This window comes from Pocillopora verrucosa, chromosome 14 (assembly GCF_036669915.1).
Source record: "Pocillopora verrucosa isolate sample1 chromosome 14, ASM3666991v2, whole genome shotgun sequence".
Taxonomy (NCBI): Eukaryota; Metazoa; Cnidaria; class Anthozoa; order Scleractinia; family Pocilloporidae; genus Pocillopora; species Pocillopora verrucosa.
Window position 1 is genome coordinate 6198181 of NC_089325.1, and position 26148 is coordinate 6224328.

General features: G+C 39.0%; 1 protein-coding gene across 1 annotated transcript; it reads left to right on the forward strand.

Annotated features, from left to right (window-relative positions):
• The first annotated feature begins 371 nt into the window (after positions 1–371).
• On the forward strand, positions 372–22918 carry LOC131788533 (vascular endothelial growth factor receptor 2). The gene is made up of 23 exons (XM_059105616.2): positions 372–629; positions 5198–5494; positions 5851–6147; positions 6776–7075; positions 7888–8199; positions 9159–9302; positions 10087–10371; positions 11640–11972; positions 12729–13103; positions 13937–14287; positions 14544–14834; positions 15200–15529; positions 16226–16495; positions 17061–17345; positions 17975–18160; positions 18413–18520; positions 18993–19192; positions 19818–19940; positions 20203–20273; positions 20360–20400; positions 20508–20604; positions 20787–20892; positions 21127–22918. Exons 1-23 carry the CDS (start codon positions 563–565, stop codon positions 21745–21747), a joined length of 5490 nt encoding a protein of 1829 aa, XP_058961599.2. The 5' UTR covers positions 372–562; the 3' UTR covers positions 21748–22918.
• The last annotated feature ends 3230 nt before the right edge of the window (positions 22919–26148 follow it).

Sequence of the window (26148 nt, forward strand, 5' to 3'; positions counted from 1 at the left end):
TTTTTTTCCTTCACTGACACGCTTGCTGGACACTTTCCAAGAATCGGCGGCAAAGAGTGTGGTCGTTACGCTGATTGCGTGACAAGATGTGAAAATTAACACTCGGTTCAATAAAGAGTAATACGTGCTCCTTGGTTCCTGCTGGAATATCGCTCAGTCGAAAAGATCCTCACCTCATGAATTTTTAAAATGCTGATAGACACATTCAGTAAGGATGGAAGTTTATAAGTGACCTTGCCTGTGATATGTCATTTTTCTTTGCTCTTCTCTCTCTCTAACACGTTGACATGCTTGACATCAAGCAATCAGTGACGTGTTTACTTACGTTTCTGCTTCCGTCCGCGCCCATTGAGTGGTTTCCCATTGTGCATTGAAGTTTAGTCATTATCTCTATCTGCGGCAACATTGTATTGGCCGTCGCTAACGCTAATGTTCAACGAGAGAATTTCGATTCAGCTACTGGGAAAACGCTTGTAAAGTGCATGAAGCCTTAGTGGGTTCATTCTCGCCAAAGCTAGGGACTCAAAACCGTTTCAATTCAGTCTTCGCTTCGATTTTCTCGATGGCACGTTTGCGGATGCAGATTGCGTCTTATTTAGCTACCCTTTTCTTCTTTGTCCAGTTTAGAGGTGAGTGGTTCAGCTGATTGCTCAATTGCCCAGCAGTTTGCATTGTGTACATGCAGTTACCGGTTAAAGATGCAATGATGGAAAGGTTACACCGCAGTTGATGCTATTCGAACGGAGGCTGCACGGATTTCAACGCGTGTTTAATACGGCAAATTAAAAGCAATTATTATTCACGCTAACGCAAATTACTAAGGAATAAAGTTAGTTCATTATGATTTACAAACGTCATAACACTTTTACCTTTAATTTCTGGTTTTCAAACCTTGCCGTCGATTTCACTTTCCTATCGGCGTGAAATGTCGTGCTATGCCGAGCCTAATGGAAAAACTTTTACGGGTTGCTACTTTCATAGTTCATGTCAATAACAGCATATTTCTTTAATTATTCATCCATCTACTCAGTGAACTAATTACTGCACCACAGCTGTCTCTAGTTCATAATAGATTATTTTTGCAGGGATATTTTATCACCGCTTTCGATTCTCCTACGAATCTAGACAGTACTAGCCATTTCACAATGCCACTCACCATTTGCAATTAATTGTTTTGAAACTTTCAGTATCTGCGTTACAGCACTAGACAAACTTTGCACGTTTTCACTTCCCTCGTAAATTGAGCAACGCTTTACAACATTCCACACATGCATATTCATATTATTATAGCACAGATAACATGCTAATAACACAAAACGTTTCACGAACCTTTGGCCTAGATAGCACTACTAATAATTCTGAACACAAATTTCCCTAACAGTTCTAAATGTAGCAGAATATTGTGATATTTCCGTCGGTTTTTTTTTTTTTTTTTTAGCCAGTAATAATTTTTATCTCGTGTTAAATCCTACAAAGCGGCTTTTCTATTACTATTCAGCACGAAGATATGTAAATAAGTACGATCCCAGTAGCAGATATAAGCGGTACTTTATTAACGTCGAGAGACTGTAGCTGCGTGCTCACATCCTCACATGATAAATTTTACGTGAGTGATTTTGACATCTCACGCATAAGCAAATTATTTGTGTTTTTCGATGTTTTCTAAGAACTTGTCATACATCTCGTTCTTGTCTATTTGGAAGGTAATTACCACGACAACGCTTGAAATGAAACCCGTCATGAAGTGCCCTTGCGCGGAATTTTCGTATGGCAACTTAGCAAACACGCACCTCCTGTCCTCTTAGCTAATGTTTACAATGAGTAATTAAAGGCAAAAATAAGAGAAGAGGAAACTGCCTCTGGCAGTTATTTTCTTTTCATATCACAACTACGCAATAATTATTTATAATTTTTGCGAATTCTTCTATTTTAATCAAAATAAAACAAATATTTCGAAGTAATTACGTCAATTGGCCATAGGGTTTTTTTCATTTTTCCTCCTCCTCCTCCATCCCCCATATAATTCAAACAAAACTCGAGTAACATATTTTTTTTTCCTGTCAGCATTACGCTAGCAGAATACTCAATGAATTTTAATCATATATACTAATGACACTTCTTATTGATTGTATTTTCAAAAAAGAAAATGAATAACATTAATGATAACAGAATTTGTGTTCTTTGATAATTTGTCAAGTACGTTAATCTCGGGTTTACAGTGTAGTATTTTCCATCTTATGGTTTAAATGTCTGCATAGTTTGAGGGAGATGAAGAAGAATTTCATTTATGTTACCTGGCACCATTTTGCTTCGGTTTTCAGTATGATTTCTGATTAGCATGGAGTAATACATTTAAGCTGATTTGGATGAAAATTATTGTTCATATCCCACTTGTATTGCCAACACTGAACACTAATTTCAAAAGGGAGAAGTTTTCGTCTTTTGAAATAAAGGTTTATATGTGAATTTGAACATTTCTTTTTTAATTATGATGAAATTAAGATTGCTCTTAATAATTACTGTACCTGTGGGGAGGCTACTTAGAATATATTGTTTGGCATTTGACCAACGTCATCAGTGCAAATATTCATGAGAGCTCCTTTGAAAACAAGTCAAATAGTAATTTCTTTTTGCTGTAAAGCAAAGCAAACATGTGCAATGAATGTATAGTATATTGACTTTCAACAAATATTCATGAAATTACATTACCCCAGTTGTAATGGTCTAGGAAAAAAGACAGTTTTATTTTTTTAAAAACCGGGTCATATGTTCCTTTCATATGGCAAACTGTTATTCATGTGACAAAATCATGTTTCATGTATTTTTTTCTGCAAATTCAGATGCAGATGTGAGAATTGTATTTTGAACTGGGTATTAAAATTTAATTGGAGGTAGAAAATTAATTTACTGGTTCTAACTTCAGAACAATAAACTGCTTGCAGAAAGAGTTGAAAAAGTTCATTATTAATTAATCTGAGATTGTTATCTTTAACCATAGGATCACTTATAAGATAATGAACACACCAGCTGCCAGTCCTCATAATTGTCAAGCAGAACCTTAATGAATTGTGGAAAAAAATACTGTCAGAAGTTTTTCCTTTATTACTGGGTAACTCTAAAGAACATGTTACCCCTTACTTTGTGGTACATGTAAGAGCATGATGATCGGCATAACATCTGAGTTGTGAATGTAATCAGCTCAAAAAAACATTTCAACAGCAATTATTCATAGAAGAAAGAGAAGGAGAATGAATGATCTTGACAGTTCCCTCCAGAGAATAGAAGTTGTGAAATTTTGTGACCATGTGCAAATAATCTACATGACATGTATAAGCTGTTTGCAACTTATCTCTTGTCAGTGGTAAAACTGTAGTATACTCTTTTCACCCTTTCACTCCCATGATCTCATAAATAATTCTCCTTCCAGTGAACTCTTCATTGCGAGTGCAATTTTATATCATGAACTATTAGAATTAATCTTAACAAACACCTTTTCAGAAACCACTACAATAAGTGCAACCTCTTTACTTAAGACTTCTGGGATGGTTTTTGACGTAATCATGGGTATCATAATCATCATCATTATAACTTTTGTTATGATCCATCAAATATTTTCGCCTGAGCCCTATTGGTCTAAATGCATCACATGACCAAGTGACCCCTAGCTAAAACTGGATGATATCTGAGAATGTCACCTAGGTGATATTCCTTAATTTTCAAACCTTACATCCTCTACGATACAGTGTAAGTCTTCATTAAAATCTTAACTGAAGATGAAAATGCATTCTATGGCTGTTACAAAAGAAGGAAAATATTTGTTTGTTCACTAAGTCAAACCAAAAAACACTCAAAAGAAAACATTTCATGCAGCAAACAGTAGGCTGGGATTAAATTTGTGAAAGATAATAAACACTGTTTAAAGTGGTCGAAACTTGTCCATCAGCGCGTAGTTAGTAAAGCAATAATGGTGTATAGCACTATAAATAACACAGCTCCAGAATATCTGACTTCACTTTTTGTTTGTCGCTGTGATTTAACTAGCTATAACCTTAAAGAGAATGAATACAAGCTCCTGTTCCAGAACCCTGCACTGAATTTTATAAAAGAAGTCTATCCTATTGTGGAAGTGTGTTATGGAACAGCTTGCCTCTGGAGGTGTGGCAATTGACTCCCCCTACTGTATTTAAGGGAAAATTAAGGGACCTGAATTTCAATTCAGTGAAATGATTTACTCGGCAATATGTTATTTTTACACACTGCCTCCTTGAAAAGCAGGTGTTTTCTTTTCATCTTATTATTTTAGTTTTTTATCTTAGATTCTAGTTTAGTTAGGTAGTTAGTTTTCTCTACTTGAATTTAAATGTACCTGAAGGAAATACCTTGTATAAGTAAAGTTACCATACCATACCTTACTGTAACCTCTATTTTGGGTGATAATATGCTTGTATATTTGTCCTTGGACTTAATCTGTTCCTCAAAACGCACACCGATTTCCTCAAGTTTCACTTATTGTTTATATATCAGTATTATTTATGCAATTGCTGTGAATGGCGCCACAGTGAGCAAGCAGCAACACTAATCTTGAGAGGCTTTCTGTGGCGCATAGGTCTGGGCTTGAGTTTATGTAATCATTATTTTTGCCTTGAGGCCTATTCTTGAACTGTTAGACATTATTTTTCAATCTTTTTTATTAGTAAGTATCATGTATTGTTTTTAAAAAGGCTGAGGGGTTTTCTATGCGTGTGTATATGTTGTTCTTGGTGGAGATGGAGCACCCATTTTCTCTGCTAAGTTTCAGGCTATCATGCTATCTACTACAGAGAGCGAGGAGGAGGGGGGGTGGGGGGTGGAGGAAACCTTTGAGTATCTATGGGGGTAAGAGAATCCAAACATTTGAAAGTGAAAAATCCATACCCTTCCCCAAAAATTACAAACATCCTTTGAAAATAACACGTTTTTGACATATTTACACTTTATTCTTGTACTTTTGTATATTTTCTGTGATTTAATTATTTTTACAAAGCATTATATAATAACTAAACCATTCCTAGGTTCCTTTCCTTAACTAATAAGCCATACTTTACAGGCTCACAGTATAATGAATTAACCTTGCAGCACTTCACTTTCCATAAGAAACTGCTAGTTATCTTTATATAGTTGATCGTTTTTAGTTGATTGTTTATTGTTATTTTTTCAGGGGGATCCCAGTACTCCCTAGCAAATGGTCACACACCAAGCAACATAGTAGCTATAATTGGATACTCTGTTGATCTAGATTGTCAAATGAATGATCCTTATGTTAGTGTTTCTCTAAAACAAACAAAAGATAAAAAGGATTTTGACAGGATTGCAGATGGAATCAAAGTTACACAGAGTGGACAAATATTTACCATCAACAATGTTGAAAAGACTGATGAAGGAAAATATTCCTGCAAAGTTGGACCAACTTCTATGCGGATAGAAAAAGTTTGGGTGATGAATGGAACAACAACAGGTTAAACCATTTCAGAGTTTGACTCTAGCTCAAATTGTAATATAAATATGTGCATAAAAGTTTAGTTTAAGCACTTCATATGATTGAAGCATAATCTGCGCTGAACTGTGTCTGGTACAGTGGCCCATAGAGGACAGGCTATCCACTTTTTAAGTTTAATTTATCATGCAGTAAATGAGATTTATCACATGATAAAATCAAAATATTGCATGATAAATAAAAAATTATTGTGCAGTAAATGGGACCCGCAATCATGCACATTGTTTCCAAGGACAAGACGACAATGGCTGCAACAATTGGAAAACCCCTCAAAAGAAATGTTAATCACAGTAATCTTTTATTTGATTCTTTCATAGGAAAATACATTTCTTCATTTTCAATACTTCCAACAAATACTACAGCAAAAGAAGGAGAAAGTGTCACCTTCACTTGCACTGTAACTGGAAAAGGCATAAAAAATGTGGAATGGTATAAAAACAAAAAGAGAGTTTCTAGTACATCACAGAACTTTAATGATACATATGTGAGCACTCTTCAGCTGTCACCAGTTACATCTTCTCAAGCTGGCCTGTTTGAATGCCGTACAACGTTTGCACATGGACTAAGCATATATAAGGGATATAGAGCCAAATCAGGATTGCTCTCAGTTACAGGTAGAGAAGTCATGTTGTATAGCAAAATAAACTATGAAGCTTATGGGGAAATTTAGTACCATGGACAGATCAGTTACAAACTGTTTTACTCCTATTAAGAATCAGGTCAATTATCTTGTCCTTTTGGAAATCGGACAGAATTGAATTGGCTTTTGTTAATTGTGGCACATTTAAAGCTCCCCTACTTGTCAGGAGAATCCAAGGTATTAATCACAGAGTCTCGGGGTTCAATATTGTCAAAGATAACTTTGAGTTTCTTATTTCCAAACATGCCAGTGATATTTCTAAATCTCTACAAAAAAAAGCCAAAGGGCTAACACTTGAAACATCAGCTTTTTTACCCTCTATGGTGGCCAATTTACATTTTCAACTCAGTTGTTTTCACTAAATTACCTGCTATACTCTCCCACTGACACAGCACCACAGTTTCTTTAGAAACCTTCCCCCTTTATTCATAAGACACAAGATCTTACACTCAAGGGACTGGCATGACTTAAGTGCTGTGTTGAATAGCTCCTAGTTGTCACATGAACTATGTTACTGTTACAATTACTGTCTTTGTCCCTGACTATGAAAATGTTTCTGGTTGAAAGAGAATCATTTACTTAATGTAGTGGTTGTATTTCAGAGTTTAACTTCATGGCAAAGAAGAGACAGTATCAGAGATTATTTGTCGGAGACCCTCTGACAATCAACTGTAGAACCAATGACCAGACAGCATCTTCCTCTAGTTTATGGAAGAAGAAAGATGATACAAATCCAGCAGAGGAAATTCTTCCAAATAACAGATCTATAACACAAAGGAAAAACAGATTTTATTTTAAAAGTGTGTCACTGGATGATGCCGGTCTGTACATGTGCAAGGCTACCTTGCCAAGTATAAACAAGACTATTAAAGAGGAAATTACTAGCCTGCTTGTCTTTACAGGTGATGAAATAATCTTGTTATTTTACATTTCAGGGGGGTCTTTACCACAATGAAGGGTGTGACAAAAGATCTCCATTTTAACCATTTATCACTGAGAGTGACAAGCATCTAATTTATCCTTACAGTGGTAGCTCCACTGAATCAAACATTAAAGGTTGTGAGAATAATGAGAGAATAAAGGAAATGGTCCCAAGTAAAGCTTTTGAGGAGGTGAGCATGGCCTAGTGGTTAGGGCGCTGCACTTGTAAGCCGGAGGTCCCGGGTTCAAGTCCTCCTCCCTGCCACTGGATGGATTTGTCTTCGGTGGCCCCAAATTCAACTCCTGCACGCTTTGTAAATAGCCAACTGGTCTGCCTCCTACCAGTTGGGGTTTTTAACGAGTTTCTGTTCATTTACGATATTTGTTTCCTTATTTACAGTGTCCCCAATTAGCACAGCAGTGCAAAAATACACTGACACTTAAATAAAGTTATTATTATTATTATTATTAACAGATTCTCTTTGTCAGTACCATAGGAAAGTATGAAGAAAATTATGGAGATAGTGCATACTGATGTTAGGTTGTATGGGGTTAACCTCTTACTGACCCTCTTTCATCAAAGTCCCTTAACTTATGTAATTTCCTTTAACCAAAATGGTGGTAGAATTCATCATAATCTCTGAAAATTATTTCAAATTTATCACAGTACCCAGATACCTAGATAAGCATTACTTCCTTTCAAAGTCCTCCAAATTTTTAGGATGTCACATTACATGTATGTTTCCACCAGGAAATTATCAGACAGAAATATTTATTTTCATCACTTTGTTAGGTGATCAAAGACGTCCTTGGCCTCAAGTGTACCCATTCACTTCCAGTGTCCTTCGAGATCAGAGTTTCAATTTCTCCTGTCAGGTGCCCGGTAATGGAGTCTCTATCACATGGTTGAAAAATGGGGGGAAAGTTCAGAATCACCAGACACAGTTACAATCAAGGAAAACACTAAAAGGCCTTCCCTTAAATGAAAATATTCTGATGCTGAAGACAGTTTCATGGGTAGATGCAGCAAATTACACTTGTGTAGTTACAATCTCTCAACAGCCAGGATATTCCAGCAACATTACAAGGGAGTTATTTGTTGAAGGTACTGTTAAAAGTGCTATTATAGTTATTTACTTTCTCTGAAGTCCTGACCAGCTTCGCCAGCTATGTTCAGGTTCAGATGTTGATCATAGCTTCCGGAAAAAACATGTGGTACCATGGATGTTGGGCATATCATGGGTTTTGAACATATTGTAGTTGAGGGGTCTGGGTTTGTTTGTAATCAGTCCTATCACTATTTATTTTGCAAAGATGGGTAACAGACTGCTTATATTATAAATGAATAAAGTGGGTAAGTTCCTAAAGAAAAAAAAAGTTATAAATTGGTGAAACAGGAAGACAACTAGGTGACCGATTCTGAGAACACCTTCAAGACTTAGAAAGAAATGACAGGGATGCATCCAAACCATTCACTAGACACTTTAATCTCCATAATCATTCTAAAAAGCATATGGCAGTTTGCAGCCTTTCCCTACATCTAGGCAGTTCAGAGAGCTGCAAAACACTAGAACAAAAATTTATTTTCTAAATCAGCACTCTCAATCCCCACAGTATCAACAAGAGCTTTTCATTCAACTTATTTATTCTTGTTTTCTTGTCACCATATTCCCACCAATAGTGTGGCTCCATTTCTGCATTTAAACCCACTCACAACCCATGATTCCTCCAATCACTCTGACAAAGGGCTAACACTTGAAATGTCAGCCTCCGGACACTTTACAGTGGCCAATTTACATTTTCAACTCAGTTGTTAACACTAAATTACCTGCTTATGTTCCAGGCAGGTTGGGATTAGCTGCTCTTAGTTTCTGTTGCAGCATGTCAGCGCCTGGATGGACTACTAATAAACTTATTAAAGATTATTACTCAGAGTTTTATCAGGTGTTTTTACTCAAAAAAAATTGCTTTGAACACTTTTGATGACCAGCTTTGAGAAGGCCTTCAGTATAGATTCTGCCAAATTTTAACTGAGTGCATAGTTTACATTTCTTTTACATCCAGAATGTCTTGAGCCCAATGAAAAGTTTGGTGATCCCACTGATCCAAGTGGCTACTTTGTATGCAAACAAGGGATCCCTATCAAGGAATTATGTCCACAGTGGATGATATGGAGCCTGGAAGAAAAGCGCTGCACTTCAAATCTGTGTAAGCTGTACAATTGCTGTAGTTGTTTGTCATTAGATGTTTCTAGACTTTATGTAAGTGCATATGGATGCAGTTATCATTATATGTGTATTAGTATTCAATCACAAATGCAGCAGTCGGTCTGGCTGTGCTATTCAATCTCTATTTATTTCTTGATAAATAGTGAATAGTGGACAGTGAGCAACTGTGAAAAAAATAAAATGAAAACTTAGGCCTGTCTTGTTCCAAGGTTTTCAATGTAGCAGATACCTCAAGCTCATTATGCATCAGTAATTTCCAAGCATCAACATCTTACTCTCCCCCCCCCCCCTTATTCAAATTCCACACCCCCAGGCATATATGATGGTCAAATGCCAGTGGGTTGCCCTGAAAAAAGGGGGGGGAGGGGGCAATGTTGGAGCTTCAAATAAATTGGTGCTTTATTTATTGGTAAATATATAATTAATTTGAGAGTGTTTTAGTCTTACAATTTGTTGTGGAGATTTAATTTTTAAGGAGGAATGAAGGAAGGTGCAGACACAGTAAAAGATAATAATTATTTTTGCAACCCTTCTCACATAGGAATTAAGGCAGGATGAAAAGATTCATCACCATTCAAATGCCAATCATATAATATTTAGTTTTTTCATTACACTTAACTTCAAAATCAAGTAATGTTTCCCAGATTTAATGTTGGCTTAGTTAAGGCAACATTGAATGAGTGAGTAATGTTAACCACATGTTAATCTGCTGATGAAAGTTGAAAATGTCATTATGGTTCAATAAATTACTGGTCTTTTTGCAGCATGGGTTGTTCGTGGCTCTGGGCTCTCGTATGTCATCTCAGGAACAGTATTTCAATTGGACTGCCAACTCAATGATCGAAATACACAGGTGAAGCTAAGCAGAAAATATTCAGAGGATGGGGACTTTCAAGAGATTCCACAGTCAGACAAAACTGTTACACAAGATGGCCAGAATTTCTCAATACTCTTTACTGGTAACAAGATGACATTCAAATGCGAGGCTCTAGGAAAGAATGGACAAGTTGTTCCTGAGCCAAAGGAAGTGAAACTTAGGAAGGCAATAGGTAGGAATGATGTTTAGCAAATACAATAGTCGTGGTTACACTGGCCTTTTTACCCATGGGTAAATAGTGTTTGCCCACGGGCAAGGACGTTTTTGTGTGTAACCGCTTTCCCCAGACCCAAACTGCCCTAGGGTTATTTCCATGGATACGTCAAAAAGAATAAAAGAACTTCCCATGACAGTTCCTGAACTGAAAAGTTCGGTTTATCTGCTTCCTGAGGTTGCTTGACCAATCATAAAGCAGAATGTAGCATATACAGGAAATCGCCTGCAGTGTTTTGAAGTGACCTCCGATGCGCTTGGCTAATTTCGCGCCTTCTTCGGTGTCTTCTCGCAAAAAACTGCTGGACTGTTATATTTATGGAGGACTGTCGAATAAAAGGCAGGAGAATCACTGAAATTTAGCTTAATAGTTCTCGATTCGTAACATCCATGTCGCTCTGTACTTTTCCTGCCAATTTTTCAGGTCAGTGAACTCATATCTAATCATATCTGACCCTGAAGGGAGTCTTTTACAGTGTAACCGCATCCCCATGGGTAACATGAAACCTGAGTTTAACCAAACCCAAGCTATTTACCCTCCGTAAGGCCCCAAACCCAAGGTGTGTGTAATCACGGCTAATGTATTGATATTGGTTCTTGTGTCATTTAACAAGCAACATTTTATGCAAAGTGAAATATTGTGGTGACTTGCCTTGATGATAATTTTGGGTAGGACTGGATGTACTACAGACAAATTTCATGCTTTTAATTTAAAAATGTGGATTTATTTGATAGAAGCATTCTTGACCCTCACACACACAAAATGTACGATCCCTTTCGGTCCCCGCCGCCCCTTAACCCCATCCCTCTTCTCTCTCTCTCTCTCTCTCCCCCCCCTCCCCCCACTTCTTCTTCTTCCCGAAAATTTTCACTCTTAAATATTTGTACCCCTTTTACTTTGTACTAAATTCGACTATTATGGGGGATCTAACGCAATTTTATGTTTGGTAACTATAGAAACGGATCCAAACTCATTTGTAGAATATTCCCCCAAGCTTTAAAGGTGGACAGAGATCAACAAGGTTAAGAAGCTAACGTTTTTCAATAACCTAACCACCCCTCCCACAGTCTGTGATTGTTCCCAGCCCCATCCTCCTCCTTTCCGTTAAGGTTTACAAGGGGAACTGACTGCGCACGCCTTCCTCCAACTACATCATAAAATTCAAGGAATAATGTCAGACCGTAATTGCACTCTCATGGATTTTTTTTCTCATATTTTCTTTGCAGACTTTCAGGTACATGTTAACGTTCAAACCATACCTCCCTGTATTCGTGGTCCTTTGGAGGTAAATGAGAGCGTCACAGTAGTCTGCAGTGGGTATCATCACGGTGGTGTAAAGTGGTTTAAGATAAATCCAGGATCGACAGTTCCTCAGGACATAACAGATACATCTATGGTGATCCGTCAAGCGTCACGTCCCTTGAAAACGGGTCATTGGGAGACAAACGTTACTTTGGAACTGAAAAATGTGAAGCGAAGCGACAGAGGGGAGTATCTCTGCTGGAAAAGCAATGGATACAATGCTACCGCCAACATTAGTATCATCATCGATGTGGCAGGTAAATTAACCTAGTGGCCAGGTTCTGTCGCTCTTTCGTGGAATATAAAAAGACTATTGGATAAGATAAGCTGCTGGTCATTGTGTGATCGTATCGATAGAGCAATATTTCAAAACTGTGTGTCGAAAATAATCCGAGATTGCTTTGGTTTTGCTTCACTTCATTCTGTGATTAGTCCGAGAAAAAACTCGCGCCACCATCTCCTTCAATCAGCTGTAAATTTCGTGACTTGGTTACCCGCGTTTTCTCGCGTTTTGGGTAGTTTACTTAGTTTTACTTTGGTCGCTGTGATATCTTTGGATTTAGTTTTACGACTCTCTGTCGAAAAGCGCCCTCTCGTGCTCTGTAAATGCAATGGGTTAGAATCACATAGGGTTAAAGCAAGAGCTGGGATTTTTCTACTTAAAGCGCTAGAAAAGTGGAATTCGAATAGCTGCATAAGATTTAACGACAGCGTGTGAAAGCGAAGCGTATCACAGCATTGAGAAAGATGTCATACAGATTTCAAAATTAACATATAAACTGTGGTGAACTCCTCATGCATTCAAACGTATTAAAACAGTCGCCAAGAGATTTTCAATTAAATGTCTTGCCTGCTTTATATCTAGGTGATTTCTTTATCATAGCATCGCATACTCCTTTGATATCTCTTACTTCACAAAGTCATGCACATAGTCATACAGATATAGCTTTATATCTAGGTGATTTCATTATCATAGCATCGCTAACTCCTTTGATATCTTTTTTGCTACATAGTTCCCTCACCAGCAAGGATAGCCGGTCCACCACAACACCGGTCTGTAGAAGAGCGTTCTAGAGTCACATTCCGCTGCACTGTAAGTGGTTCCCCCCCTCCAACGGTACAGTGGCAGAAGGGGAACAGAATAGTCGCCACATGCGAAGGAAAAACTGGAATTTGTTCCTCCATCGATGGAACTAAGTTTGTAGCAGAGTGGGGGGATGAGAGAAGGTGTTTAAGCCAACTATGGAGTTCCCAAACAAGCGGTAGATGGCTAAGTAAGTTAAATGTCGTGGACACCCGGTTTCCGGAAGATGACGATAACTACACTTGTGTAGTTAACAATGACTTGGATGAACCAGTAAAACGGCATGCACGGCTTCAAGTTATAGGTAAGCTTAACGAATTATTCAGGTTCATGTCAGGGGGATCGAAAGATCGATGGCTTAAGGCAGTACGCACTGAGGGACAAATCACTGAACTTATTTTAAGCCTCTGCTATGATTCACCTCTTGTTGCATGGTCTTCTTTGTGAAAATCCTCCTCCCTGCGACAAAGCTTTTGTTGCACAAATTTCATCTGATTTGAATTTGTGCCATGATGGAAGTGGTGACGTGAGTCGCGCACGAAACGGTTTGTCAGGTTTGTCACATAGAACTGTCGCTCAATGTGTTGTAGTCCTTACCCAGTGGAACCTTGTAACAGTGGCGCGGGGACCAGGGATAGCGCAGCGTTGTAAGCACTGGCTGTGATCTGAGTTCGATTTCCGGAACTGATGTCACATGTGGTTGAGTTTGTTGCTGGTTCTCTTTCATTGCTCTGAGAGTTTTTGTCTGGGTTGTGCCCCCCTCTCCTCCCTGCAAAATGCACCACTTCAAATTCCAATGCGAACTGCAAACATCGGAGTAACAGCCATGCTGAGAGTGACAGGTGTTTCATTTCTTCTCCAATTCTCCATGCCATATCCCTAGGAAATGTTCCGGGAACCCCATGGACAATATGCATACTGATGAATATTTTAAGTGTTGGTTTTTTAGCAAGGGGTCCTGCTTGAATGCCCTATAGCATTTGAAGGCACGCTTGATTCACTTAGTCATAGTGGTGAGTTAACAAATTCTCTTGACTGAGCGGGGCCATGTACACCCTATACTAACAGCCTCCTTTGAAAACTCCTCCTTGAAACTTGTTTTAACGGACGGTTATTGTTCCATATTTCAATCTCTAGTTCATCCGAAGTTAATCAAAGAAACTAAGAGCGGATTCGAAAAGCCTGCTGTCTTCAAAAATAGAAAAGAGGAGTTGAAGTGCACAACCGAACGCAGTAATCCTGCAGCTAATTTCTCGTGGAAATATCAGAATATCAAAATCGGATGCAAAGAACCTTCTGATTGCCAACCATCGGGAAAATGGATAAGAATCTCGAGTAGTTTTGTTGGAAAGGTAGAACAACGGTCTCTTAATACCAGCGTTCTTATAGTACCAAGCCACATCGATAGAAAGTTTTTCAAGTGTACCGCAACAAACCCCGCCGACCGTGGAAAGAAAGACTCGAAGGTGTACGCGTTTATTCGAAGAGGTCAGTCAATACTACAGTGTTCATTTGATGGAAAATTTAAGACCTTTCGTACCTAAGAAACCTTTGTGGAATTAGGGAACTCTTCGATTTGTTACAGCCGGATTAGGCTTTTTCAAGCCAAGTTCTTAAAAAAAAAAACTCCAAGTCCTGGAGAGTACTCCTTCACTCGTGGAGCTCAATCAGAGTGGAATCCACCCTCTGCGAGAAGATAACATGTGAAATTCGATTTTCAACTATTGTCTTTTCTGCGTTTCAGACGTGCCAATCTACCAAGATTTATATGTCAAGCCCAATCCTCTTGTGACAGCCAATGTTGGTGATAACATCACATTAACATGTGAGGCCAATATTGGTGTCTTCAAAGAATTCCCATCCTGGTTTAAAGGAGGACAAACCCTCAGAAGTAGATCAGTCAGGAAGGATAAAGAAATAAGTGAGCTTCGTATAACTAATGCGTCGCTCGACGATGCTGGTCTTTACATCTGTTCAGCCGTGAAGCTTAGTGATGGATTCAACATGACAAAGTCCATTGACTTGGTGTTGCAGGGTGAGTGAAACGTTACGTTAGAGTTCCTCTCTTCGAAATATGCTACGTTGCGTTACGATACGTTAGAGATTAAATTTGAGAGCTTTAGAGGTGTACATAGTTTGACGCTACTTTCGTGTTTCATCGTGACTCCTATCTTCTCCCCTCCCCCCTCCCTCTTCTTAGCTTTTGGTAGTCTCTTCCATCTCCCATTTTATATCATAAAATTTATATAACATTATCAAAATATATGGTGAAAATGGAGATAAAAGAATCATAACGTTCCGACTTTCAGATGCAATTATCAACTGATCGAGAACCCAGCACAGGATAACTTTACACCGGCGGAGTTCTCACATTTCCTTTCGTTTGAAATTTCCTTGCAGAGCTGACAAAGCCGAGTGTTTCCATCACTCCTAATGTAACCAGACTCGGAGGCCAAGGCGTTGAATTATTCTGCAATGTCACTGCAAATCCTCTGCCGGCATCTGTCACTTGGAGACGAAACGGAGAAATAATAAAAATTCAGAAAACCAAGAGTGACGACTGCGGTCAACTGCAGAGGGGTGTCTACGAAATGAGTGGAGGAACGATTCCCGGGGTTTGGCGAATATTTATCTGCTCTGTCAGCGACTCTTATCACACAGGCGTTTATCAGTGCGCAGTGGAGAACGTCAGAGGTCCAGGATCTGCTGATACGTTCTTGAATATCTTGGGTAAATAAAGAGCTAAAATTCGTCACATTTCTGTATTCATGCAAGACTTCGACCCAGAAGGTGTTGAAAAACATGACACGACCTATTGCAATTGCATGAGTGAATGACAGGCTTTCAGGGGTTTCGCTAAAAGGCGGTACACCGCCGTCTTTTCAGCTTAGGAGCAGGCTTTCGTGTTTAGGTTACTCCTTGCGGTACAGCCGCCTTTAACACCATCGGCAGCCGCCAATGGAAAAAGTTTGACCCACTGCAACCCCTGGTTTTCTAGCTCATGATTCATGATCATAGACAATTAAAGAGTTCATTTAAAGTTTAGTATCCAAACCTCCCAAAACAGTCTAAATTCTGCCTTGTTTTCCTATCATGGGAAAGGAAAGGAATTATAGATTGATTGGTACGTTAAAATTTTCTTTAGCCTTAATACATTAAGATATTTTGGGTATATTTTTCCTACTGTTCTTCTGACATTTCCTATGGTGCTGACAAGGAGAATTTGTTCAACAATCAGAAGTGTCTAAACTTGCTGATCATTTCCTTTATTCTCGTGACCTTCATTTGTTGATTCAGTGCTGATTTTGTAAGGAGAAGTTAGATGTTAGTCTAACTAAGGGTGAGGGGCTCAAGTAGACGGTTGAGGACAGCTTAGTTTAGACTTGCGACTTGAAGCCGAATGTTTTTATTTTGATGTCCATGCAGAGGAGCCAACTGTATCCGTGACAGAGATCTCACAATTTGAGGAAAATGTCCAGCTGCAATGTGCTGTGACTGGAAACCCACCTCCTACCGTGACCTGGCAGAGAATCAACAGCGAAGGTCAAATTGTGCTGCTACCTGATGCTACGAGAAGATTCGCCAACCAGACGGTGTATATCATTGAAGTGTCGGTTGGGAGCGACGAAGCATCATATCAATGTGTGGCAACCAATTCTCAAGGAAGGAAAAATCAGACTTACGATTTGCCCTCTAGTAAGTTGTTTTAAATTCATTACTATCTCATTAAGATCAGTTTGTGCCGCGTTTAAGTGAATACAAATTTTCATCAGAGGCTGTATGTCGACTGAACAAGGTTTCAAGGACGGACCCAGTAATTTATGGTCCATACTTTAGTATAAATAACACAGAAAATCACTTTTCTTTTTCTTTTTAGCCAGAGCCTAAATAAGGTAAAGAACACTTAAAGATGAGTAAATTTTAAAGACCCCAAGTCGAGTAGTAGCATGCAATCCTGTTGTTGCAAGAATTTTGGTGTCAGCAAGTAGTAAAATAATTCGGTTCATCCCAGCAACTGCGCACCTACCCTCCCCTAACCTAATAAAATTCTACTAATAGCACGTTAGGGGAAATGTCGGGTTAGGGGAGGGGTAGGTGCGCAATTGATCATATACTAAAACTGATCCAAAATCTCATTGGCATGATACGGGGGAAGGGGGTAGCCTTCCAGACTTTCCCTGGGGGGAGGGAGTGGCCCTCCAGAACTCCCCAGTGGATCGGCCTCGTGAGTTTCACTATCTTTTTCTCATTTCTCCACAAGAACCCATAGTCGGAGCTGTCAAACTCCTTAAGGACGAAAGCGAGTTCTCCAAAGTTGCCTTGATCGTTGTTATCGCTGTCAGCAGTTTCGTGATCTTGTTCCTTCTATTTATCATTGTGGTTCTTTATCGGCGAAAGAAGCGATACGGCGGATTTTACATCTTCACGCTTCCGCCTGCTCCTGATTATATTATGAAGTTAGATCCAGAGAGATCCTTGTTGGAACAAACAAGCAAACTGCCATACGACGCTCAATGGGAATTTCCCAGGGAACGCCTTGAAATTTGTAAGTACAGAGTGTGTATCCCCGTTTCGTTTACTCGTAGCACGGATTTTTATTAGAGTTAGCATTAATAACAGTCGTAAGAACGTGATCAACGAATATTTAACTGCTCCCCTCTTTCGTGTTTGAATTTTCATTTGTGAGTATGACGAAGATTACTTTTCACCTCTCAGAGGCATGAATTCTTAAACGATAAGCCATCGTTGATATCCTATCTCGGTTAACACGCAACGTAGTGCCTTGTCGCTAGGTTTAAAGTAAGCATAAATGCACAAAAGATCTAGCCACTTGCCGAGAGCAGAACAGCAATTTCTATGTTCCCAACAAAACATTTGGCAAAGTTTTGCGAGACACTTCGTCGAGTAGCTCCCCGTACAATTCACGGAGCAGCGGGTTAAAACAATTATAGCAACGTTACCAAAATCGTCGCTAAAAATGTGACTTGATTTCGATTGTGCAATCCTGTCACAAGAACTTTGCCAGCAATGCTCATTTCTTTGGCTTCACATTGTGAAAAGTTTCATCCAATTGTGTCCCCAAACAGTTGCGAGACAAGTTTAAACCGAAAAAAAAAACATGACATTTACACACAATCACAACAATTGACTTGCTACTTACATTTTCTCTCACAGTGAAGCCCCTTGGATCTGGTGCGTTTGGCCAAGTATTCCTTGCGCATGCGGTTGGTATCGTGGCGTTTGACCCGCGCGGTAGCACCAAGCGGAAGTCTGGACGCAGACGGTCAAGATTTGGATCCACGAGTCGGCCTTATGTGAATGACAAACGAGTAACAGCAGTTGCAGTGAAAAGTCTTAAAGGTAACTTCATCATTCTGTATTTACAAAGGAACACTGAGCGGCTTCTCATAAGAAGTCAGTGTTAAGGGGGAGAACTACCCCTGTAGGTCAATAAAAACCCAGCCAGACGCGAATGTGCAGTATCCCCTTCTCTGCTGTAAAATCATACCCGCCCCTGGTTTACAGTTCGTATTCGTTCTTCACTATTGTTGTTAATTAAAAATGCTTTTCTTCAAGAATATTTTTCCACTAACCTGTCAATTGTCTCTACAGATTCTGCGACGGAAGCTGAATATAGGGATTTGGCATCTGAACTGAAGATTCTGATCCATATAGGCGAGCATAAAAACATTGTCAACTTGCTTGGCGCATGCACCAAAGGTTCGTTTAAGCTAGGTTTAACTTCATTCAACTTTTGTTGTTTAGCTTCACCCTTTCGTACAACACTTAGTAACATTTTCATCGCTAATGGTAATTTTCTTTTCTTCTTCTGATTCTATTAGAGGATAAGCTGAATTGTAATCAAATTTTTGCTTTTAATGTAAAAGTTGCTTTCATATTATGCGAAAGCGGACTGGAAAACCAACTCAAAGAACGTTGATATTTCAGTCCAAAAAAAATTCCTAACATTTTCCAGACTTTTTACGTAACGCAATTAAGAAATACCTTTTCAAAAGATCCTTCTTAATTGCGTTCCGCATCGTCACTTATTTACGGCCAGAAAACGTTTTACCAGAGTAACGCTTTACTGATACACGACATTTTTCCCTTTAGTTAATATTCTCACCTATCGACCGTAGCATCTACTTTTATTCTAAAACAGAGCAAATAGTAACAACATTCTTCTCCCTAGGTCGCGAGAGAGATCTTTGGGTCATAATAGAGTATTGTCCGCATGGTAACTTACTGGATTTCTTGCGGAAACGCCGAGACATATTCGAAGCAAAATGGAGTACGCCTACCGAACACGCTGACGTTACATTCACAACGATTGATCTTTACATCTGTTCGTTGCAAGTCGCTCGTGCAATGGAATTCCTTACCTCAAGAAAAGTGAGTGTGGTATACCTAAATCTACGAAGCAATTAAAGAAATAACTTGATATAAATATTGTTTTGACCTGCGGATGAAACACGAGTGAAGATTGGTCTTCACGGGTAAGCTGCACTTAACCCTATAACTCCCAGATCAAATTTGTAATTCTCCTTACTTTTGACCATACAACTCTAATGTTAGTTCAGAGGATTCAGTATTGGATCAACCCAATTATCCTCAAATTGATATTTTTCTTTATTTTCATCACTCATCTGGTTGATAGTGTATTGATGTTGTAAGGAGAAATTCTGTCCTGGTCACTCCTGAGCTATGTGATACAAATATTGAGAGAGGGACAAATTCTAGAGGGTTTTTTTGTTCCCGTAAAGGAATTTTATCACAATCAACGTGAAAGAAAGAGTAGTTGCCTGATCTCTGTCAGCGGAGACGAAAGTGAAAGCGGTTGACAGTTGTGGTATCTGCTCAACATCCCTTGTTATTCGCGCGTCCTGTTTGTTTTTTTGGTTCTTTCATTGAAGGAGAACCCGATTGAGGCTAATCACCCGTAAAATTGGAAATCATCTTCACCTTTTTCATTCAAAGATTTTAATACTAACGTTTCAATTTTGATTCCTTTTTTCAGTGTGTTCATCGTGATCTTGCTGCTCGGAATGTGTTAGTGGGTGAGGATTATGTTTTAAAAGTGGCTGACTTTGGATTGGCGAGGGACATCTATAAAGAAGAGAATTACGTCAAGACCACCTCGGTAAGAATCTCACCGCTGTTTTTGATATTTGATATTTTAAAGTCCTACGGCTCCTTATGCAAAATGGATCAAAAGCTATCGTATTTCCTCTTAAGGAAACTGGATTTGTGTTGTTGTTTTTGTTGTTGCTGTTTTCATTATTAGCTTATCCCTGTTCAATTCGCTCACTCCTTCGTTATTGGGTTTTCAATCTCGCTCTCAATGAAAACATCGCTTTTCCTCCTGATTTAAAGTAACCATTCGTTTTTTTGTTCGTCCATAGGGCTTGCTCCCAGTGAAATGGATGGCCATCGAAGCCTTGGTTGACCGCGTCTACACGCATAAGAGTGATGTGTAAGTTACACAGATAATCGTGAAAGTTAAAAGTTACTTGTCCCTGTAAACTTTGGTAACGTGTCTCGCGTTTCTTTCTCTCGTAGATGGTCTTTTGGGGTTTTGTTGTGGGAGCTGTTTACACTTGGTAAGTTTTTCAGTTTTAATGATGGCGATGTCATGTTAAAGATACGGTGCCTACATTTAATTCTTTTTGAAAAAATTGTCGTCTAAGGGTACTTCTTTATCATTAAGGTGGATGTCCGTACCCAGGTCTCCCGGCCAACGAAGTTTATCAGTATTTGATGGAAGGAAATCGCATGGAGAAGCCATTGGATTGCCCAAATGAAATGTAAGTATTTCATTGATCAGTGAAAAGAGTTTTGATGAGGCTTTTTCGAGCACATTCTTATTTTTCGCCAAACATTTCTAACTTTTCATCACTCATTCATACATCCATATATTCAATCTATCCATCTATTCCTGAAGTTGGTCATATTTACATTTGTATCCAATTATTCATATATTGCACAGGTACGAAGTAATGTGCCATTGTTGGTTGCATAGCCCGGATGACAGACCTTCATTCACGGACCTTACTGCTGAGCTTGATAAACGGTTGGAAGAGAGATCTTCAGAGGTATGCTTTATTAAAAATTTGACCTCAAAAGCGATTTCAAGTTCCATGACTCAAAATAAGAGACAAAATAAGACCTCAATCCTTTCCAGCTATTTAGGGAATTATCTGTGCCTGGTTGCTTACTTTTGACCCCAATTTCAAGTCATCTTTGCGGTAATTTTGCATCGTAATTTATCCAAACTGAGTTCTTCCATCCACTCTCTTTCTTACGGATTCCCTTTACCTCTCTCTCAGACTGGCGAAGGTTACCTTGATCTTGAGAATGCAGAAGATGACCCAGACTTAAACGAGCCAACATTTGACGATGAATATCTGGATCCAGGTGAAAGCCTCATAAGACTTCCAGGCAGCCCCACTTCAGAACAAGAAAAACACGCCCCGCTGCCACCCCTCCCTACAGAAGACATTGAGCTGGAAATCTTTGAGCCAGAAAACCCCAAGGATGAAGAAAAACAGAAATTTATTCTCCAGGACCCACCAAAGGAGAGAGTTGCCCGACGCAAGGACAGCGAGTTGGAAAAAACTCGTAAAGACACTCTCGAGAAAGAGAAGCCCAAAGAAAGTGTGAGCCAGGTAAATGATGACGACTTCATAAGCCAGAAGGAACAGCTTCATTCTGAAGATGAAGATAAGGACGTTTGCGAGAGAAACTCTGGAGTTTTCGAGTATCCACCTGAATACGAACAGAGAAATTCGCCGCTTTCTATGCAAGAAGATGGCTACTACAGCGACCAGAACTCGCCAGGCGCAGACGAAAGGCAGAAATTCATTCCTTCTTCGGACGATGTGTCTTATAAAGGAGGAAAAGCTGGCCTTCGAGGAAGGCAACCCTCCAACAGATACGTGAATTCATAATGAAAATAACCAATAAAATAAAATAATTGTACACGAAATGTTTGGGAAATCAAGCAATACTAGTGTGTGTAGGTCCACTCAGAGCTGCACTGGTTTTGACCCAGCAAAAATTTGCTCTGTCTAAGAAAGAAAAAGAATACTTTGAATGAATGACAGCAAATTTGTAATTTTCAAAGAGACAACCGCGACAATCGTACTTCCGACGACATTAGAGATTTCAAAAACGTCCACAGTTGTCTAAGAAGTGTTTGTTTTCTGTTCAAAGATCTTGCAGATCTTTTGGCCTTTTACAAAGTATTAGCGGTTGTTCCAAAAGACAAAAACTACGATAGCTATAGAAAGCTTATATCAAATTCAAATATTTATTCAGTCAATAAATATATAAACAGATAATTAACAAGTTCTGTCTTTTTTGCAGAATACAATGTTACTTCTCTGAGATTTGAATGACTTAAAAAGAAAATTTCTGGACAGAGTAACTTGGTATTCTGTGGAAATGCGATTATTCTGATTATGTCACAGAAATATCTATTCGCTTAAACATTTTGCTACAGGCATGATCAGCATTTGAGTTCTTACAATTCTAATTCACTGTCAAACAGACTGATAATGGGAATAAATGAAATTATCAATGAAGGTAAATTATGCTGATAAAACTCTATGTTAGAGAGAGGCAACAAATATATGGTGGGCATTAGTTAGTAGAATCACTTCTCAGATCATGAGGGTGGTGGGTAAGGGGAGATGGTTTCGCTCGACAGGCTCCAGGCAGCGTAAAGTGGTTTTGATCACCAAAGACCACTTACGGAGGCTGTCTATATTTTGTTCAATTTCAGGTTTGTTTCGTTTTACTTAGGCCTTCCTATCCTATGAAAGACCTCCAGTTTTTAATGTAGCATACCAGGATAGTTCTTAAAGTAGGAGAGCGGAGTGATAGTAAGAAGGCGCGGTGGGGAAAATGGAAGAGGTATGTCGCTCTCGGGGATTTTGTCTGATAAAAGTGTAGAGGTTTCTACAGTTAACTGAGGCCTACAAGAAAAAATTTACGATAGAATTAGTGAGAAATTATAATGTAATATATCGTATTTATTACATGAACTAATTTCATTTTGTCACAGTTTTACGAGACCACTGCGTGAATGGTCTTAATAAAGTTTTGTTCTTATTGTTATTTTATTTGTTTTTATTATCTCCATAAAAATTCCTCTGAAATGGTTTACTGCGCCAGCCTTCCAACAAAGTTGAAAAGCTTCTCCAATTTCTCACGTGGGTTAGGTGGCCTTACGAATGGTTTGTTAGATTCGCTATGTCCTGATAGAACTGACCGCTTCATAATTAATCCTTTGCACCCTAATATCAGTATGCATATTCTCCTTTCTGTTCTCTAAACATTTCCTTTAACTGAAAGGAAACGTATTGACAGGGAGAGGTTGTTGAGCAATCAAGAGCTTCTTTGGTAAGAGATCATTTTCTTTGTTCTCATGACCTTTTTAGGATTCAAGGGTGATATTGTAAGGAGAAATTAGATGCTAATCACGCTTTAGGGTGAAAGGGTTAAGGACGCGTAGCATTCCTAAACAGTAAGAATATTTGTTTATACATGCATTGCATTGATATGAAAAGAGAAATTATATCAGGACTCAAATTTCTGATGCGATAACCAAGAAAACTGAGGTAAGAGGAGATAAAGAAACAGAGATCACCCTGTGCTAGCCTTTCCCCTCTTGCAGCCCCAGATCAGTATGCATATTCTTCATACTGTTCTCCATTCTTTTTTTATGGTACTGACGAGGAGAATTTGGTCAACAGATTAGGCGATCATTTCTTTTCATCTCGTTATGTTTGATTTAGCCGTGATATTCTTGAGAGGAATTCGAAGCGAATGGAAGTCACTTATGGAAGTAAAAAGGTTTTTTTGTCCCACTCCGCAGCCTCTTAACCCACTTTAAAACTCGAAAGGTTTGCCTCTTGACAGTATCAGGAGTGGGTTCTGGCGGTGGTAGTACATCGCGGAAAGAAGCAATGATTTCTTCGTTCCCGCACTCCACTGTAACGAGTTCTAGAAAAGGATCCACCACTCTGACCGCGGCCGGTTTTCTGATGCCCTCGATGCTGATGAAAACTTCGTCGCCTGGCAGCAACTTGTTGAAATTCACGCTGGGTCTCCAACGCTTTCTGGAGCGAACGTCAATCAGTGTACAGGGGCGAAGACAGTCGGCGCTGAGAACTGTGTCAAACTGTCGGCTCCAACCATCGAAGGTAACCTTGTACCTGTCGCCTTTTTGACTTAAGATGGTGCATATATACCATCGACCGTCATGAAGACCTTCGTATTTTTTTCCGATTTCATAAGCCATAGTTTACGTCGTCGTGTACACGCGATTAATGAGCGAGATAAATAAACGAACCAAGATTTCTACTTGTTTATCTGTCGCTATGGCTACCAAACAACAATTGTAAAGGATCCCGAAACGAGGTTGCTCATTGGCTTTGTTTGGTCACGTGTGCAAACGAAGTGTTGCTATGGTAAAGCTGAGTTGGAAGTGAGCGTGCACCTACGTGGAGCGGGAATCTACAACGTATACTTGAGCTTTTCGAAAAGTAAATAGACTACCGACGTGTTATCTGAAACTGACGGCAATAACGGGCCAAAAAGGAAGGTAAAATTCCGCACAGCCCCACACTACATTATACGTTCAGTTCTTGGATAGAGTGACAAAAACAATACATTACCATTGGGAAAACAGATTTGTTTTACGATAGTATGGGGCAGTACGGAATTAACTTAAAGGAATATTTCTGTAATGTTTTGCTTTCTTGGCGAAATTGATGGTCGAACCTCGCAAATCTGCCGGATTTGAGTCTTAACACAAATTGAAAACCCGGCATTTGAAAGGTAATTTAATTTTACATCTGACCGATTTTTAAACAATATAACCTAATCAAGATAACGCCACTAATTACGTCTATTCTTCTTCGATGAAAAGCGCTACGTTTCGGTTGTCTGCACAAGAAACAATACTTTCGAACACTGCGTACACGGGGGATTACATGATTGACAGTCGGATTGACAGGCCTGCGTGAAGTTACGCATGCTCTCTTTCTCTTTTCTAGCTTATTTGCATTTTCCCGTGCGACGTTTTTCAATGGGCGCGATTCTGTAATGTGAATTTCTCGCCTCCAGCTCGTGATTTACGAAAAGTTTAGTAGTGTCCAGAAGCGTAACATGTCACGCCATCTTCATGCATATAACGCTTGTCATCAAAAGCAAGATAGCGAGTAACTATCACTTCATAACTACCAAGTTCACGATTAACGCTTCTAATAGTTTTCACTTTATGATATATCTGTTCGTTGTTGAATAATGTATTTATATAGTCGTTGTGTTTAATATTTTTTTCTGATAACAGTCTTCGGTCAATTTTTGCAATAACGAGAAAAAAATTTCAACAAATTACCCCCACCGGCAGATAACCCCCACCCAAAAACGAAAGAAAATCGTCGACTCAAAGAAAGTTCCTTCATTTTTTTTGTTGACACACTAGTGGCCCAAGCTCCAGCTGTGAGATGATCATCTTACGCAATAACAGTCATAGCAGAATTATAAGAGTTTGTTCATAAAATTCTCAATGAAAATACTTCACAGCGATTCGCTGTGGAAGTAAGGTGAGGTATTTCGACTATTATTGCGCAAGATGATCATCTCGCAGCTGGAGCTTTGGCTGCCTGTGGTTGACATTATATCATTTAGTGTCCTCCCTATTTCATTGAGAACGATACCACTTGTAAAAATCTGTTCTCGAAAAAAAATCGATATCTCGAGGTCTACTGAGTCGAAGAAATCGCTTGAAATGGGAAAATACTCCTTAACTCAAGGCAGTACTAGCTAAGAAAATTACACTGATGCGTCGAATATTTTGCCGGGCATTAACTATGCGGCGCCACGAAATGATGTCGGCATCATTAATTTTCCGCGTAAATTGCTCTGAAGCCAGCTTTTTCACAATTAGATTCTTTCATTTTCAAGTTCACTTTCCGAGTAAGAGAGAATTGTTTTTTGAACTTAACAAAGAAACAAGCTGTGAAATTGACAAGGCAAGAAAGTAAGAGTACAAACAAGATGAAAGCTTTGTTATCGAGGTTTTCGATTTGCATCGGCTTTCATCGAGAGCATTAAAGTCTATCATAATAATGAGCAATTTGTGCGAAATAAATGAGCCATTACAAAGGATTTTTGAAGAGTATCTTCAATGAATCCTATCATCTCTGTTTTTTTCTGCCTAGAGTTTTAAAACTTTATAGAAGCTTTAAAATTATCGTATTACCCGCACCTTCCTATAAACCGCAACAAGAAAAAAATTAACAGTTTACTTACGGGTAATCGGCCGGAAATTACGGTTA